The following is a 17,126-nucleotide window of genomic DNA, read 5'->3' as shown; positions in this document are numbered from 1 at the left end:
TTGTGTCAGATTTCTTTATTTTCTTTTCTTTTTTTTTTTGTTTGGAGACAGATTCTTGCTCTGTTGCCCAGACTGGAGTGCAATGGCACGATCTCAGCTCACTGCAACCTTCGCCTCCCAGGTTCAAGCGATTTTCCTGCCTCAGCCTCCCAAGTGGCTGGTATTACAAGCACCCACCACCATACCTAGCTAATTTTTGTATTTTTAGTAAGGATGGCGTTTCGCCATGTTGGCCAGGCTGGTCTCAAACTCCTGGCCTCAAGTGATCAGTCTGCCTTGGCCTCCCCCAGTGCTGCATTTACAGGCATGAGCTACCGTGCCTGGCCTTCAGATTTCCTTACGATTTTCTGATAGGTATATTTTCTTTTTTCTTTTTTTTTTTTTTTGAGACGGAGTTTCGCTCTTGTTACCCAGGCTGGAGTGCAATGGCGCGATCTCGGCTCACTGCAACCTCCACCTCCTGGGCTCAGGCAATTCTCCTGCCTCAGCCTCCTAAGTAGCTGGGATTACAGGCACGTGCCACCACGCCCAGCTAGTTTTTTGTATTTTTAGTAGAGACGGGGTTTCACCATGTTGACCAGGATGGTCTCGATCTCTCGACCTCGTGATCCACCCGCCTTGGCCTCCCAAAGTGCTGGGATTACAGGCTTGAGCCACCGCGCCCGGCGGGTATATTTTCTTAACAAAGTTGAGATTATAAAGTACATACATAATTCTGTCTTCTGCTTTGTTTCATTTAATAGTATACCTGCAATAACTGCATAGTGAGTCGTGTGATTACATTATAATTTACTGAACAATCTACCCACAGTGAATATTGGAGAAACATTCTTTTTTATTTTTATTTTATTATTATTATTTTTTAAAAGATGGGGTTTCACAGTAATAGCCAGGCTGGTCTCGATGTCCTGACCTTGTGATCCGCCCGCCTCAGCCTCTCAAAGTGCTGGGATTACAGGCGTGAGCTACCACGCCCGGCTTGGAGAAATATTCTTAATTCATCATCTCTCTCTCTTTATTCTTTTCATCATGGAAGATATATATATTTTTTCTTTTTCCTAATTGTGTTAGGTATTCCCTCTTTCTTCACCCCATTACCAGTCTCTTTCCTTTTCCCCTCCTCTGATCAGTGACTGTTTTGTTACAGTCTGCTGCTGGTTCCATTCTGTTAATATTAAGCTAACTCTTCCCAGAGACAACTTACTTTTGATTGTATTCTTTCTGGCTTTTATTCTATGATGTTCTAATTATAGACTAATAGCATTGGGAAGAATCCTGGAGATTCTTTAACCCAACTTACTCATTTTACTGTGAGTAAACAGATTCAGAAAGATTTAAATGCAAGTAATTTTCTCAAGGTCATATAAGCACATACAGCAAGATAGTGGTAGGAGTGGATTTCAGATATGGGTCTCCTGACTCCTGGAAGAGATCCATTCACATTTCATATCCTCATAGTTCTTTTATCCCTGCTTTCTCTGCCTCTGAAAACAAATCAAAAAGAAATTTATAAAAATTGCATTAAATTGGAAAATTGGCAAGTTGAAATAATAAGTGCATTGTACTTAACCTTCCCTTGTTTACTGGAGGATAAATATATAGAATTTTAAACATTCTTGTAATATAGTAAAAGTTTAAGAGAAACACTTACATCTTTTCTTCTGGAAAATGTTTTTGTTTAGTTGTTCCAATCAGAAAAATTCATGCTCTGACCATCACATGGGCACTTCCTCCTCAACAGCAACATTACAGGTAAGAGTTTAAGGGAAATTTTACTTCATTAGAACGGAGTGAGAATTGTTTTTAAATGGTTTAAGTTTGGGGGTTCTGAATTTATAAACATAGCAATACAGTAACCTGGAACTTGATTACTCCAGGAGCTTTTAAACCTTGCTATGTATTTTACTATTTTTTGGATATAAAAACTAGATCCTTCTTGGTTATAGTTGCCTTTCTTAAGTCTTTGAAATTAAGGGTTTAGTGTGAATGCTAACTTTTGTAATTTGTTTTGATCTTGTTAAAAGTAAAGTTAAATAATTTGGGCCTGCCAGACTGGCTAACATGGTGAAAACCTGTCTCGACTAAAAATATCAAAAACCTAGCCAGGCATGGTGGCATACACCTATAATCCCAGCTCCTTGGGTGGCTGAGGCGTGAGAATTGTTTGAACCTGGGAGGTGGAGGTTGCAGTGAGCTAATATCGTGCTACTGCACTCTAGCCTGGGCAACAAAGCAAGACTCTGTCTCAAAATAAAAATAAAAATAAAGACTCTGTCTCAAAATAAAGACTTTGTCTCAAAATAAAAATGATAATAATAATTTGGACTGGTAATATGACTAGAGTACATAAATCCCAAGGATTTACTCCTCTGAATTAAAGCAGGTTTATGCAAATTAGGGAAGGATTTCTACTTGTCTATGTAGTTACCTTATATGAGCAGTATAGCATGGGCCAGACAGTTCTTTAAGATAAGGATCAGTCGATGCCTACAAATGCTTTTCTAATTAGAAATAAATACTAATGATCTGATAAAAATTTAACTTTGGAGGGGGCAGGGCTCAAGCAATCTGCCCACCTTGGCCTCCGACCTTGGGGCTGGGATTACAGGCTTGAGCCACCGTGCCCAGCCAAATAAATATTTTAAAGAAGGTTATATGGGCTTTAAGGACTGCCCATAGTCGAAAATCATATCTTGACTTTCAACTGTTTACAGAATTTAATTGTGCAACCTAATTAAATAAAATAATAAAATATATATAGAAATATGCAGAAAACTCAGTTTTTTTCTATGTGTCTTTGTGGTAGGAATACTTTTCCAAAATTACAGTAGAACCCAGTGGGAAAGACAATTTGAACAGAGTATGCACATTTACTCAGACTGTCATTAGTATGTGATAAAGCATTTTTATACTTGTTATTGCATTTTCATGAAAACGCTAAGTAGTTGGGCAAGTGAAGAGTAAAAGAAGAATACAGTTAGGTATCTTGCTCTAGTTCCTGATTTACTTAAAGGAAAATCTAAAACTAGAACCAAGATTTTCTGACTCTTTGAACAACACGTTTTACTTTACCACAGAGCCCAATGTAATACCAAAAGCTTTTATAGACAGTTATTCATATCTATATTAGGTTCTAAACTGATAAGGAATCTACTTTTCATTTTGGGTGAAGCAAAAAGATAAATCATGAAAGCAGGTAAGTTTGGTGTCCAAGAGAAAAAGTAATGTCCTTAAATTTTGGGATGATTGTAGTCCTTCTCAGGTAAGAGTTAATTTTACTATATTTTCTGTTTTTATCTTGCTGCTATTAAATTAATTACAATTTCATGTTTGGTGGACATATGTGAGAATAAGTTTGTAATTATATTTTCAAATTATTGTAGCCTTAAAGGTTAGATTTTCTTTTGTATTTATACCTTTTTTTTTTTTTCTGATCATAAAACTTTTTTAAAAGGGTGAAGCCACTTCATTACATATCATGGCTGGTTGGACATGAAGGCAAAGGCAGCATTCTTTCTTTCCTTAGGAAAAAGCAAGTATTCAGTTTATAAGTATTTTCAGTATAGCAATCTCTGAAAAATAACAGACGATAAGTATTATATAATGCATTCTTCTGCTTTAGCTGCCCAGAAGCCTAGAATAATACATTTTATATTATAGTCATCTTAATAACTATCTTAATTACAGTCATCTTAATAGCTTATGTTATTTTAATGGCCATGTTATATTTGTGTATTTCCTTGTACGCTAGCTTTTAGCCTATTATTAGAAGTATTTGTATGCAAAATTTTAAAAAATCATAAATGAAATTAATAGATTCCAGAATTACATAAAAGAATTAGCTCTAATCAAGGATTTATATTTGACTGAATGGTAAAGAAGTCAGTTATTTAAATACTATGGATCTCCAGGCTTTCCCAACCCAAAAGCTAGACTTTAATGAAAACTTCATTGGGTAGGTAAATTATAATTAACATGTGGGACTGCAAATGGTATATGCAGCCCTGTTAGCAGAATGTTTCCTAAGCATTAAAGGACTCGTTTAAGTCAACTATAGCCAAATCATAGAAATATAATTTTAGAATCAGGACTAATACATTAAAGTAATTCCTTGTTTGATTTTTCTATAAATGAAATAGTGTGAGAATGGAAGACAGATGAGAAATTTAAGTGAGTATTTTTAAGGCACTTGTGTGTGCTAGAACATTCAAAGAAAACTAAAAGGGCAGAGTTACTATGAAATAATAAACTAATGATATTGGGTTCATATATACCTTACACAATGTATGTTATATGCGTTGAGTTGTGCACAACCTTTCTACCTTATTAAGCTTTATTGGAATTTCAGACTCTATTCTGGCGTCCTCTCTTTTTAATTTTTCAGAATTAATCTAGTCAGGGAAAGGTATAGTCTCATTGCTTCTTTCTTAGACAGCCTATGTAGGTTAGCTGACAGCCTTAAAGAACTCACTTGACATTTGGTGTAAGTATGTATTAGAAGTGTCTTAAGGCTTCTCCTAGAAGACAGGTTCAAAAATGGTGAGGCCGGGCACGGTGGCTCACACCTGTAATTCCAGCACTTGGGAGTCCAAGGCGGAAGATTGCTTGAGCCTAGGAGTTTGAGACCAGCCTGGGCAACATAGTAAGACCCTGTCTCTATTTAAAAAAAAAAAAAATAAGCGAAATGCCTTCCAGCAGCCATAATTTTAATATTTTGTGCTGTTGTCTTCAAAAGGAATGGTTTTGGCTTAAAACTGTTAATGTTGTACTATAAAGGACTGTTATTTCCTTCTGATGATTCTGTGCTTTTAAAATTTGTACTTTTAGATTTACTACTATATGTTTACATCAAAGACTGAGGTTCTCAGATTTTACATAGAAAGCCTCTATATTTTGTTGATTTGACATGTCTGTAGACTGTCAGTCCAGGAGCATTGATTGGGTTTTTTCCCCACGTGTAGGTGCTGGGCTCTTGCACTGTTTGGTGGAAATGGTGAGACGGGATTTGAGCAAAATTCTACTTATTCAGTGTTCAGCATTTCTATTACATTGACTGATGAGGGTTATGAACATTTTTATGAGGTAAATAATTCAAATTGAGTTTTTTCCTTTTATGTAGATAATGTTTTATGGAAAAGACTAATCGGATGTTTTGTTTTCAGGTTGCTTACACTGTCTTTCAGTATTTAAAAATGCTGCAGAAACTAGGCCCAGAAAAAAGGTAATAAACATTTCTTGGAATGAGTCCAGGAGCCAGTCCTAGTATATTTGAGGCGTCAGGGTGCCAGTAGGCATGACTTGATGGTTTTTCAGGCATTTTCTGCTCTGTTTCCTTTAGTGGCTCCATATCTTTACCCTTCTACATGTGAGTGTACACTAAGGCTTTACACATATGTGGCTAGTCCCTTTATTTTCATGTTTCTGTTTTATTCTTGATGCTTCTAGTGAGATTTTTTTTTTTTCTTAATATTTTATTCTAGGTTTAGGGGTATATGTGCAGGTGTGTTATATAGGTAAATGTGTGTCACAGTGGTTTGTCGTACAGATTATTTTGTTACCCAGGTACTAAGCCTACTATCCAACAGTTACCTTTTCTGATCCTCTCCTTCCTCCTGCCCTTTTCCTTCAAGTAGGCAGAAATTTTAATGTGTCTTCTAATTATAGTTTTCCCTTTCACAGAATTTTTGAAGAGATTCGGAAAATTGAGGATAATGAATTTCATTATCAAGAACAGGTACTGGAAGTCAAATTCTTTTTGCATGTTGCCTGTGACTAAGTTGAAACTGGTGTGAACATTGTTCCTCTTTTTGAAAGTGTCAGTGGAATTTTAATTCTGCCATTCTCTGTCACGTGAGTCTCCAGATAGCCTTGAAGCTATCTGAAAATTACCATGTTTTTGAGTATTTATATTGACTAAGATAAAGGGAGTGAGAGGATTAAGCAGATGACACAGATGATGTTGTGTGGTAATTATTTAATCTATATAGTCATCCATCCATCTCTTCAATAAACATTAATGGAGATGTTATGATATTTAATATTTTGGGAATTCAAATATTGTGAAGACATTCACAGTATTTGAATTTATATTTACCACATATAATGTTAGAAACATTGTGCTTTGGAATTTAGGGGAAGGAGGGCATTTCTCTTGATTAAAATAGGCTCAGAGGCTGGGTGATGTGGCTCATGCTTGTAATCCAAGCATTTCGGAAGTTGAGCAGGCAGGTTGCTTGAGCCCAGAAGTCTAGTAAAGGACTGGGCAGTGTGGTGTTTTGAGAAGGGTATGTGGATGTTAGGAGGTCAGAGTTCTGATGACTACTCTGCTTGTCGTTTACTCATTGTGTCACCTTAGGCAAGCCATCTAGCCATCTAGTTACGAAAAATCTGAATATGTTTCCTCATTGTAAAACATGGAACTGGAACCACTTGGTATCTGAAAGACCTGTCAGTTTTAAGAGTGTGTATGTGGGTGCTCAGTAAATACGTGAATTGATTGCATTCCTCTGGAAAAAAATTTCCATTTCTTGTATCAGTGAACTGGTGGTCATTCTTTCAGTTTTAAATTGAAATAATATTTTTATTAATATGACTTCTTATCTCAAGACTTTTATTTGACACTCACATTTTAATTTTTTAAAATTTTAATTAGAGAAGGGGTCTTGTTATGTTGCCCAGGCATGTCTTGAACCAGGCTCAAGCCATCCTCCCGCATTGGCCTCCCAAAGTGCTAGGAGCACAGGCATAAGCCACCATGCCCAGTCAACACATTTTGATTTTTTTTTTTTTTTGAGATGGAGTCTTGCTCTGTCATGCAGGCAGGAGTGCGGTGGCAAGATCACGGCTCACTGCAACCTCCACCTCCCAGGTTCAAGTGATTCTGCCTCAACCTCCCAAATAGCTGGGATTATAGGCATGAGCCACTGTGCCTAGCCCAATACATTTTGATTTCTACATTGATTTGATTCATGCTTACAAATAGTTTTTAGTTGATAGTGCTGTAGTGATGGGTCACCTGTCTTTACTGTTCACACAGTCATGTGGGGCACTTGACAGGTAAACAAGCATTCATAGTTCAGTGTAGTAATTGCTTTCATGAAGAGGCTGTGATATGATTAGAACCTAGTGGGTTGTAGGACTCAGAATGGTGGCATGAGGGATGTGAGTTTAAGCTCCTTAAGGGATTAGCTATGGCTTTATTTTCTTAGAATTTTTTTTTTGGAAATAGGGTCTCTCTTTGTTGCCCATGCTGGAGTATAGTGGCATGATCTCAGCTCACTGCAGCCTCAACCTCCTGGGCTCAAGCAATCCTCCCACCTCAGCTCCTCAAGTAGCTGGCACTACAGGCTTGCACCGCCATGCCTGACTTATTTTTGCATTTTTTGTAGAGACGGTTTTGCCATGTTGCCCAGACTGGTCTCAAGTAATCTAATCACCTTGGCCTCCCAAATGTTAGGACAGGTGTGAGCCACTGTGCTTGGCCTACTGAGCATCAGATTCTTTTTATTTTTATTTTATTTTATTTTTTATTTTGAGATGGGAGTTTTGCTCTTCTTGCCCATGGTACTATCTCAGCTCACTGCAACCTCCGCCTCTCGGGTTCAAGCAATTCTGCCTCAGCCTCCTGAGTAGCTGGGACTACAGGCATGCGCCACCACGCCCGGCTAATTTTGGGCTTTTAGTAGAGATGACGTTTCTCCATGTTGGTCGGGCTGGTATCGAACTGCTGACCTCAGGTGATCCGCCCACCTTGGCCTCCCAAAGTGCTGGGATTACAGGCATGAACCACTGTGCCTGGCCTGAGCATCAGATTCTTAAGCTGCAATTATATCTGGTTGTATCTGTTCAGAAGCTTTTGGTTTCATTGTTAATAAAAAAGGGAGAAAGTATTTGCATGTTGTGGTAAATCAAATAATGGAGAAGTTCTGGTGTGAAATAATTTACCTCTTTACAGACAGATCCAGTTGAGTATGTGGAAAACATGTGTGAGAACATGCAGCTGTACCCACTGCAGGACATTCTCACTGGAGATCAGCTTCTTTTTGAATACAACCCAAAAGTAAGGAGGTTTATACTTCTAAAACTTACTTTTAGGGAAAGAGGAGAGTGAGAAAGTACGGAGATGTATTTAAGGACCATGGGAGCAAAGAAAACTTAGTTATATTTAGTCAGGATTTTTGTTTGTTTAAACAGAAGTATCAATAGTTTTGTGGATCATTTCTCATGGTTCTTTTACATAATTGAGTTTTAATGTAAGAGGAGAAAATCAATCAAAACCACTACTTCTTAGGTACTGTTTTAATAGTTTTAAAATGTTGAAACATCTATTGAAATAGTTGAAGTGATTCCTAAGAACTATCTGGTTTCCCTGTGAAAAATGCTTAGTTGTTTAGCTTACTTTTTAATTTAGTTGGAGAGTCAGGACTATTAAGTTTTTAATCATTTTGAACATATTTATAAGAAAAATGTAGGATTCCCTTAATTAGAAACATATGACCTATGGATCATGTTACATGCCAATAAATTGTTGGTCAGGGTCATTTCTTCACTAGGGGAGAATAAGTCATTTTGTTTGACACAGGAATAGCAGGGGTCAACCAAAGGTGACTTTTGCCTTCCGGAGGATATCTGTCAATGTCTGGAGACATTTTGGTTGTCACAACTCCGGGTGGGTGGTGGAGTGCTCCTGGGATCTAGTGGGTAGAAGCCAGGAATGCTGCTAAGTGTTCTGTAATGCAGAAGACAGCATTCTACCATAGTTGTCTGACCCAAGATGTCAATAGCGCTAAGACTGAGAAATTTTAGCATAGGACCTTCCTAAACTTTTAAAGAGGACAGGGAAAGGTAAAAGAGGAAGGAACAACTACACATTCTTGCCATTGTCACTAGGATGGCTGTGCTCGGTGGCTGGTTGTGTTTTTCTTTTTGAACCACCATTTGTTGATTTTTACTCAAATAAATAGTGTTTTAATAGTAGTTAGAGTTCCAAACCAAGCCACAAAGTTCTGTTTAGTCCTTATCGTAGTTGGAGGATTATTGAAGGAGGCCTTACCTTGGCAGTGTTTTACTGATTCCTGGATATGAAGTGGTATAAAACATAGCTGTTAAGAGCATAGTCTTTGGTAGCATGTACAAATTTAGTTAGAACTTCACTTTTGCCACTTCTAGCTGTGTTATTCTATACAAATTATATAATCTTTAACCTGAGCAAATTACTTAAGCATCGACCTCAGAAGCTGTGTGTTATTTCCTGTAAGTGAGTATACCTTAGGATTGTTTTTAGGAATAAATGAAATAATATATGTTAAATACTTCCTGGCTCACAGTAGAAGCTTAGCAGTCAAGGATACCTATTTTTACTGCTAATGCTGTTAATATGTAGGATTTGAGATAATCACTGTTTAAAGCATTATCAAGTACATACTTGATATTTGTCAATTACATCTCAATAAAGTAGGAAAAAAGTTTTTGAAATACTGACAAGACTTTGTAAATTAGGGTGTTCATGAACTGTAGATACTTTCATGAGCATAGATCTTGGAGATGCCTAACAATGTAATTTTTGCCTTTTTAAACAGAGATGCATTAGGTTAAAATTGTGTGTATCTCTCATCCCAATTTATTAGGTCATTGCTGAAGCCTTGAATCAGCTAGTTCCTCAAAAAGCAAATCTTGTTTTACTGTCTGGTGCTAATGAGGGAAAATGTGACCTCAAGGAGAAATGGTTTGGAACTCAGTATAGTATAGAAGGTAAAATATTTTATGAATTGTCTTACATTTAGGTATATCTGACTTACCTGGAAATGTTTATTGTTTAATAATTTAATGGTTCTAGAGGGGGGAAAAGTATTTTTTTTAAAAACTCACTTTGAAATGAAAATTACTTATACTACTATTGCACAGGAAGTTATTTTATGCTATGTTTATATTTACTAGGTAGTGAAAATATCCTGTTGTCTTGGTATTTTGGGGGCAGGTTTTGACTTAGTTTTAGAAAAATGCTTCTCAAATGCCACTGCATGTTTGTCACCTGGAAATCTTACTAAAATACAGATTCTGATCAGAGGGTATGAGTAGGACCTGAGATTCTGCATTTCTTTTTCTTTCTTTTTTTTTTTTTGAGACAGAGTTTTGCTCTTGTCTAGGATGGAGTACAGTGGCGCAATTTTGGCTCACTGTAATTTCTGCCTCCTGAGTTCAAGCAATTCTCCTGCCTGTGCCTCCTGAGTAGCTGGGATTACAGGAATATGCCACCACACCTGGCTAATTTTGTATTTTTAGTAGAAATCCGTCTAGGGTTTCACATGTTATTCAGGCTGGTCTCGAACTCCTGATCTCAGGTGATCCACCCACCTCAGCCTCCCAAAGTGTTGGGATTACAGGTGTGAGCCACTGCACCCGATCAGATTCTGCATTTCTGACCATCTCCCAGGTGATGGCAATGCTGCTGGAACCACACTTTGAGTAGTATGATTCTAGAACGCCTGGATATGTGTTAGTCACAGTTTTTCCTGGAATTGATTTGTGAAGGCCAATTGATAACTAGTTTATTATTAAGAGAATGTTGAACATTACATTGCTTATTGGGTCAGTTTGTCTTTCTTCTTTACAGATATTGAAAACTCTTGGGCTGAGCTGTGGAATAGTAATTTTGAATCAAATCCAGATCTTCATCTTCCAGCTGAAAACAAGTACATAGGTCAGTAAAATAGCAGTTTTTATACATAATCCATCCATGTGCTAATAGGCACCTGTATAGCACATTATGTTTTACAAAGTATCATAGGAATTTACATTTGAGTTTCCCAGTAATATTCTGAGGTGGAGATGACCATTTTCTTACTTTTCCAAATGAGAAAACTGAGGGTCAAAAAAGCAAAGTGACTGGTGCAAGACTATTCAGTAGGTGAATGAGAAACCAGGACTTAAACACAGATCTTGGGACTCTGAAGTTGATGCTGTATCTTGTGTAGCATAGCTGGCCGATCCTTTCATACCAGTCTCCTTAGGGATTGACATTATGTTGCCAGGTTGTTCTGTTGCTTTCAAACTGCAGGTGGCAGCCCATTAGAAGGTTGAGAAGTCAGTGTAATAGATTGTAAAGTCAGTGTAATGAGCCATGAAAGCATTAAAAAATCAATCAGAATAGAAAATAGCAAAATGTTTCATTGAATATAGAAAGAATATTATTTTAAGAACTTTTGTTTCAAATAGGTCTCTCTGCCTGTCTACTAGCTTGCAGTGGAAAACATATTTCTAAGTATGAGTTGCAGAAAAAGAAAATTGAAAGCTACCAATCTTAGGTCCAAGGTTTTAGAGTTGCTTATGGACCTTCATGTTCACAGCACTGTTGACAATACCCACAAGATGGAAACAGCCCAAATGTCCATCAGTGGATGAATGGATAAACAAACGGTGGTGTATACATACTTTAGAATATTACTCATTAAAAAAAAATGTAGTACTGATACATGCTATAATTGGGAAGAACCATGCTAAGTGAAAGAAGCTAGGCACAAAAGGTTACAGATAAGTCCATATATACAAAATGTTCAGAATAGATAACATAGATAGAATATAGATTGATGATTGCTAGGGGCTAAGGTTAGTGGGTAATGAGGAGCAATCCCTTAAGGAGCAGAGGGTTTCCTTTTCGGGTGATGAAAATGATTTGGAACCTGATAGAAGTGGTAATTGCACAACATTGTGAATGTATCAATGCTTCTGAATTGTTCACTTCAGATAAGTTTATGTTATGTGATTCTCCCTTCAATTAGGGGGAAAAAAGCCTTTAAAAAAAGTGTTAAATATTTTAGACATTTCAGTTTCACATCTTGAACTGTAAATAATCTAAACAATCCAGTTAGCTTATTATTTTAGTTTAGTTTTTTGAGACAGAGTTTCACTCTGCTGCCCAGGTTGGAGTGCAGTGGCATGATCATGGCTCACTGCAGCCTTGACCTGCTGAGCTCAAGCAATCCTCCTGTGTCAGCCTCCTGAGTAGCTGGGATTACAGGTGTGCACCAAAATGTCCAGCTTATTTTTAATTTTTTTCTAGAGATATGGTCTTTCTATGTTGCCCAAGCTAGTCTCAAACTCCTGGCTTCAAGCAGCCCTCCCACCTCAGCCTTTGGAAGTGTTGGGATTACTGGCATGAGCCACCATTTGTACCAAATCCAGCTCTTTTAAATAAATATAGCAAGTACTCAAATTTTTAAAATTAGCTGTTTTTCACCTGTGTGTTGATGAAACTGTTGTTTTAATTAACCAAAAGAACAAGTTTGATTTTGTTTGAGCAGAACTATTTTGTAACCTTTTAAATGTTTTAATACATAAGGTTAGTAAAAGGCATTCTCATGAATTAATGGATCATTTCATAAATTGGTTTATGAAACTATTTGGCTAAATGTTCCTGTTTTAAGAAAGGGAATGAAGCAGAATGTATAGTACTCGGAATCAATTCTTGGGATATTCCAGATCTTCAGTTTATTTACTTTAAGGCCAACAGAGTTTTTCTTTCAGTATTGATCTACTAATTTAAAGTATTCCAGCATCTGAATTTGGCTTTTATTTAGACCCCTGAAGCCAGTAACAGATTACTGGAGCTCCTGCTGAAATACTTGAGTAAATTATTATTCTTTTATTTTGTTAGCCACGGACTTTACATTGAAGGCTTTCGATTGCCCTGAAACAGAATACCCAGTTAAAATTGTGAATACTCCACAAGGTTGCCTGTGGTATAAGAAAGACAACAAATTCAAAATCCCCAAAGGTAAAATGTTGCCCTCCTGTAACCTCCCTGCTGAATTCCAGTGTTCTCTTTAGATGCTTTGTTTGACATGTGACAATCTACTTGCTGTTTTGGTCCTCCTTTGTGGAGGAGGCTAGTGCTGGGTGCCTCTATCAGTCATCTTGAAGCCCTCTCATCCTTCCTAAAAGGAATAAAATAAGTAAATCAAATGTTTCTCCACTTTGTAGCAACTCGTTTCCCCTGTGTATATCACCTGCTTCTCTTTCCTTTCCCCTTCCATTTGAAGACCTTTTCTATGCTTATTCTACCAGATTTATACTGTGCTCCTGTGCTGTCACAGAAATCCTTATGGATACTCCAGTATCCAGGAAATGAAAATTTAAGGCTAGAATGAAATTTTGTTTTTAGATCTTTTTCTTTCAGTTAAATGAAAGCAGAGCCAGGTGTTTGGCCTTCTTAAGGAATTGGTGATGTTATTTGATTGAACATTGTTTTTAAAAAGAGATTAGAATATACAAAGGGATTATTCATAGACATAATAGCCTAGTTCAGCATTACAAATGTGAAATCCCCACCAACTGCCTCCTTCTACCATTTTGTTTTCAGCATAAAGGACGTATAGTATAGGGTTAAGTAGACTCTGAAGTCCTTATCTTTAATGTTGTGGTCCTAATTGTGTTGCTTTTTACTGTTCTGTTCTTGAACATGGAATAAGGAACTTATTGAAGCAACATGGAATCATAGGCTGGGTGCTCTTGTATGTCATTTAAGCCATATCCCCAACCTTAAAACACAACTATATTGTAGGTTTGTGGGATTCTTGAGTTTATTGGGAAGGTATTTTCATTTTTTTTTTTAATAGCTTATGAGTTTCTAAAAATCTCCTTAATGTTTATTCAGTTTCCTGGGAAAGCCTCTGCTTTCCAAGGAAATTTGTGTGAATGTTGGGGTTGTTCCCTTAATGTTCTTAACATCTGTGCTCTAAAAATTTTTCCTGACTGAAGCTATTAATAAATATGAGTGTTTATAGGCCTCTCTATGTATCTGCCCATATGTCTTGGTCTTCCCGTAGATTAAAGAGTACCTTCTGGAACTCCTTATTTGGAATGGTAAATACCACTTTTTAAAGACCCTTAAGAATAAAGATGTAATGAGGATTTAAGGATTAGTAGTTTTTTTCAGAATTAAATACATATATATATTAGGGGGAAATAACAGATGTATAAAATATTTGAGGCCCCTAACCTTTTTTAAAAATGGTCTTTTTTCTTTCAGCATATATACGTTTCCATCTAATTTCACCCCTGATACAGAAATCTGCAGCAAAGTAAGCAATTTTTTTTTGAAAAATATATTTTTTAGTTATTGAAAAACTGTTTTGTTTCATTCTAAATCATTCTTTCATTTTCTCTATCTGTATTTGAGCTATGTTGCTGCTCCATTGCTAGTACCCATATAGGTGAAACATGCTGATAGTGTAGACTAGAGCAGTTCATTCCCAATTACTGGATGGGGTAGTGTAGACTAGAGCAGTTCATTCCCAATTACTGGATGGGGAAAAGTCCTTAAAGTAAAGATCACTTTGGGTGAGTGTCCAGTCTATAATGAGACTGATGGATCTGTTGATTCTGTGTTTACAGAATACAAAGGAATGTGATTGTTTCTGTTTTTAGCAAATCACTTAGTATTTATATAGATAACTTTCATTGTGGAAAGCCAGAGAGCCTAAAATGTATCTGAACATAGGAGATACTTGGGAAATGTTGGTGCAGTTCTTCTTTCTTCTCCCACTTAACTGTAAAATCCAAACTTAAAATGACAAGCAGCACTAGAATTTGTTAACATTCACTCTAAAAAATGCAACCCATACCTCATATTTTTAATTAGTCTGAACGCCAAGGCTTCAAGGTAGATAGAGCCTTCAGGCCAGTGCTGCTGTTGCCCATTCTATTTACCTCAGTGTGAAGTATAAATACTATCATTTTCTATGTGTATATGACATGATAAAGATTGGGAAACACTGCTGAATGTAGGAATTCTGTAACGCACCTCTGAAACTGAATTCTGAGTAAGCTTTTTTACCTTTGAACTAAATTAATATACAGTTTTACATTTTGGAGTAGAGAATTTACAATTATTAAAAATGAAGCTGCTTACCCTAAATTGAAGCAAATCTGTTTCATGTGTTTTTCTTACTAATTAAAGATGCCATTTGCATTTTGTACTTCTTAGTGTGGTCCTCTTTGATATCTTTGTCAATATCCTTACTCATAACCTTGCGGAACCAGCTTATGAAGCAGATGTGGCACAGCTGGAGTATAAACTGGTAGCTGGAGAATATGGTTTAGTTATTCGAGTAAAAGGATTTAACCACAAATTACCTGTAAGTATAAGTACTCTGTTTTCCTTGTAGAGAGCATTAAAATACCATATTTATATGGAGATTTGTGCATGGGATGCTGTACAGAGAAAAAAATATTTATTAATATGGATTATCATGAGTATTCTTGGCTGATGACAACTATTCTAACTTTAACCATAGTAAGAACAACATATGTTTCATTAATTACTGGCAGTACATAGGATTATAGCCTGTGCTTTAGGATTGATTTCACTTCCTTTGCTATCGGTTTCTCCACAGCAACATTGGCATTTAGGATTGGTTCTAGTTAAGTTTTTTTACCAAACAGGAATAACAATTTTTGTTTTGAGACATACTCTCACTCCATCATACCAGACTGGAGTGCAGTAGTACGATCTTGGCTCACTGCAACTTCTGCCTCCCAGGTTCTATTGGTTCTTGTGCCTCAGCCTCCTGAGTAGCTGGGACTACAGGCACATGCCACCATGCCCAGCTAATTTTTGTATTTTTAGTAGAGATGGGGTTTTGCCGTGTTGGTCAGGCTGGTCTTGAACTCTTGACCTCAAGTGATCTGCCTGCCTTGGCCTCTGAAAGTGCTGGGATTACAGGCATAAGCCACCATGCCAGCCATGGAATAACAAATTTGACTGGTACATTGCCTGAAATAGAGTAGAACTCAAATGCTTGTGCCCTTACTTCTTCATCTATGCTCCCTCTCATTGTTTCAAGTATGTGTGTCCTGTTTCCTTTCTAAGTTTATGAACCTTTTTGAAACAGGGTCTGTATCATGTCAATTATTAATCTCTTAGTGAGGAATATGTTCCAGTATTGCTTCATTAGAAACTTCGAAAGAAGAGAAAAAAATAATGAGTTATTAGCAAATAGAGTTAATTATTGAATACCAGGTAAAGTAATATAATATACTCAATAATAAATTTTATATCTAGGTTTCTTGGGTATAATATATATTATTTTAATATTTAGGTAAATAGGTTTATATAAGAAAGATTTTAGAGAAAAGCACCTGCCAGAAAGACCTGTGCTAGGTGTAATAGCCTCCATGTTGGCAAAAAACACAAGTGAAGAGTACAGCTCCCACCTTTTTATGCCTTTTCCCTTCTCCATCTCCCCAGGGAACAAAAATTGGTGTCAGAAGGAGACACCATGGAGTATTTTACTTTGTCAACCTTCTAAGGCCTAAATATAATGTAGCTTAAGTTTCAAGCAGATTAAAGCCTAATTCAGTGGTTGTCAATTAAAAGATATGTTTTAGAATTACTTGGAGAGCTTATTAAAGATACAAACCATAGAAAAGTATTTGATGTTCTTGAATTTGTGAGGTTTTTTTTTTTTTTTTTTTGGGACGGAGTTTCGCTCTTGTTACCCAGGCTGGAGTGCAATGGCACGATCTCGGCTCACCGCAACCTCCACCTCCTGGGTTCAAGCAATTCTCCTGTCTCAGCCTCCTGAGTAGCTGGGATTACAGGCACGCACCACCATGCCCAGCTAATTTTTTGTATTTTTAGTAGAGACGGGGTTTCACCATGTTGACCAGGGTGGTCTTGATCTCTCGACCTCGTAATCCACCCGCCTCGGCCTCCCAAAGTGCTGGGATTACAGGCTTGAGCCACCGCGCCCGGCCCCGAATTTGTGAGGCTTGCTTAGCCTTAATATTAAAACCTAATATAGAGCACATATCTATATATATATATATATGTATGGAAAACTAGAGATCAATTTTACCTATAGAATATAAATGTAAACTTTCTTAAAATTTGAAAATTAAATCCAGTATAGCAGAAAGAGTAATTCAAGTACCAGGAATGCTAGGGTGTGTAGTATTAGGAAAATGATGATCATAAGTCACCATAAGACAAGTCAAAGGAGAACCACTATATGAATATAGTGATAACTGCTGATAAATCATTTGATATATTTGAGTTGGTATTCCCAATAAGTAGGAATGGAAGGAAATTACTTAAGTATAAAAACCTCAGGTAAAGAACTATCGGC

General features: G+C 36.8%; 1 protein-coding gene across 5 annotated transcripts in view; it reads left to right on the top strand.

The window, feature by feature from the left end:
* Positions 1-17,126, top strand: part of NRDC (nardilysin convertase) — a 110,226-nt gene that overhangs the window by 82,087 nt on the left and 11,013 nt on the right. For all 5 annotated transcript variants that reach the window (XM_003921562.4, XM_010349122.3, XM_003921561.4 and 2 more), the window contains 11 exons: positions 1,683-1,752; positions 3,455-3,532; positions 4,962-5,082; positions 5,163-5,221; positions 5,680-5,734; positions 7,955-8,059; positions 9,627-9,750; positions 10,613-10,699; positions 12,653-12,772; positions 14,027-14,078; positions 14,984-15,134. In XM_003921562.4, coding sequence (XP_003921611.1) covers positions 1,683-1,752; positions 3,455-3,532; positions 4,962-5,082; positions 5,163-5,221; positions 5,680-5,734; positions 7,955-8,059; positions 9,627-9,750; positions 10,613-10,699; positions 12,653-12,772; positions 14,027-14,078; positions 14,984-15,134 — 1,022 coding nt within the window. The remainder of the gene's footprint in view (positions 1-1,682; positions 1,753-3,454; positions 3,533-4,961; positions 5,083-5,162; positions 5,222-5,679; positions 5,735-7,954; positions 8,060-9,626; positions 9,751-10,612; positions 10,700-12,652; positions 12,773-14,026; positions 14,079-14,983; positions 15,135-17,126) is intronic.

The sequence above is a fragment of the Saimiri boliviensis genome, chromosome 11 (assembly GCF_048565385.1).
Source record: "Saimiri boliviensis isolate mSaiBol1 chromosome 11, mSaiBol1.pri, whole genome shotgun sequence".
In the NCBI taxonomy this organism is placed as follows: Eukaryota; Metazoa; Chordata; class Mammalia; order Primates; family Cebidae; genus Saimiri; species Saimiri boliviensis.
The sequence above is the reverse complement of the archived record's forward strand: the minus strand, read 5'-3'. Positions and strand labels throughout refer to the sequence as shown.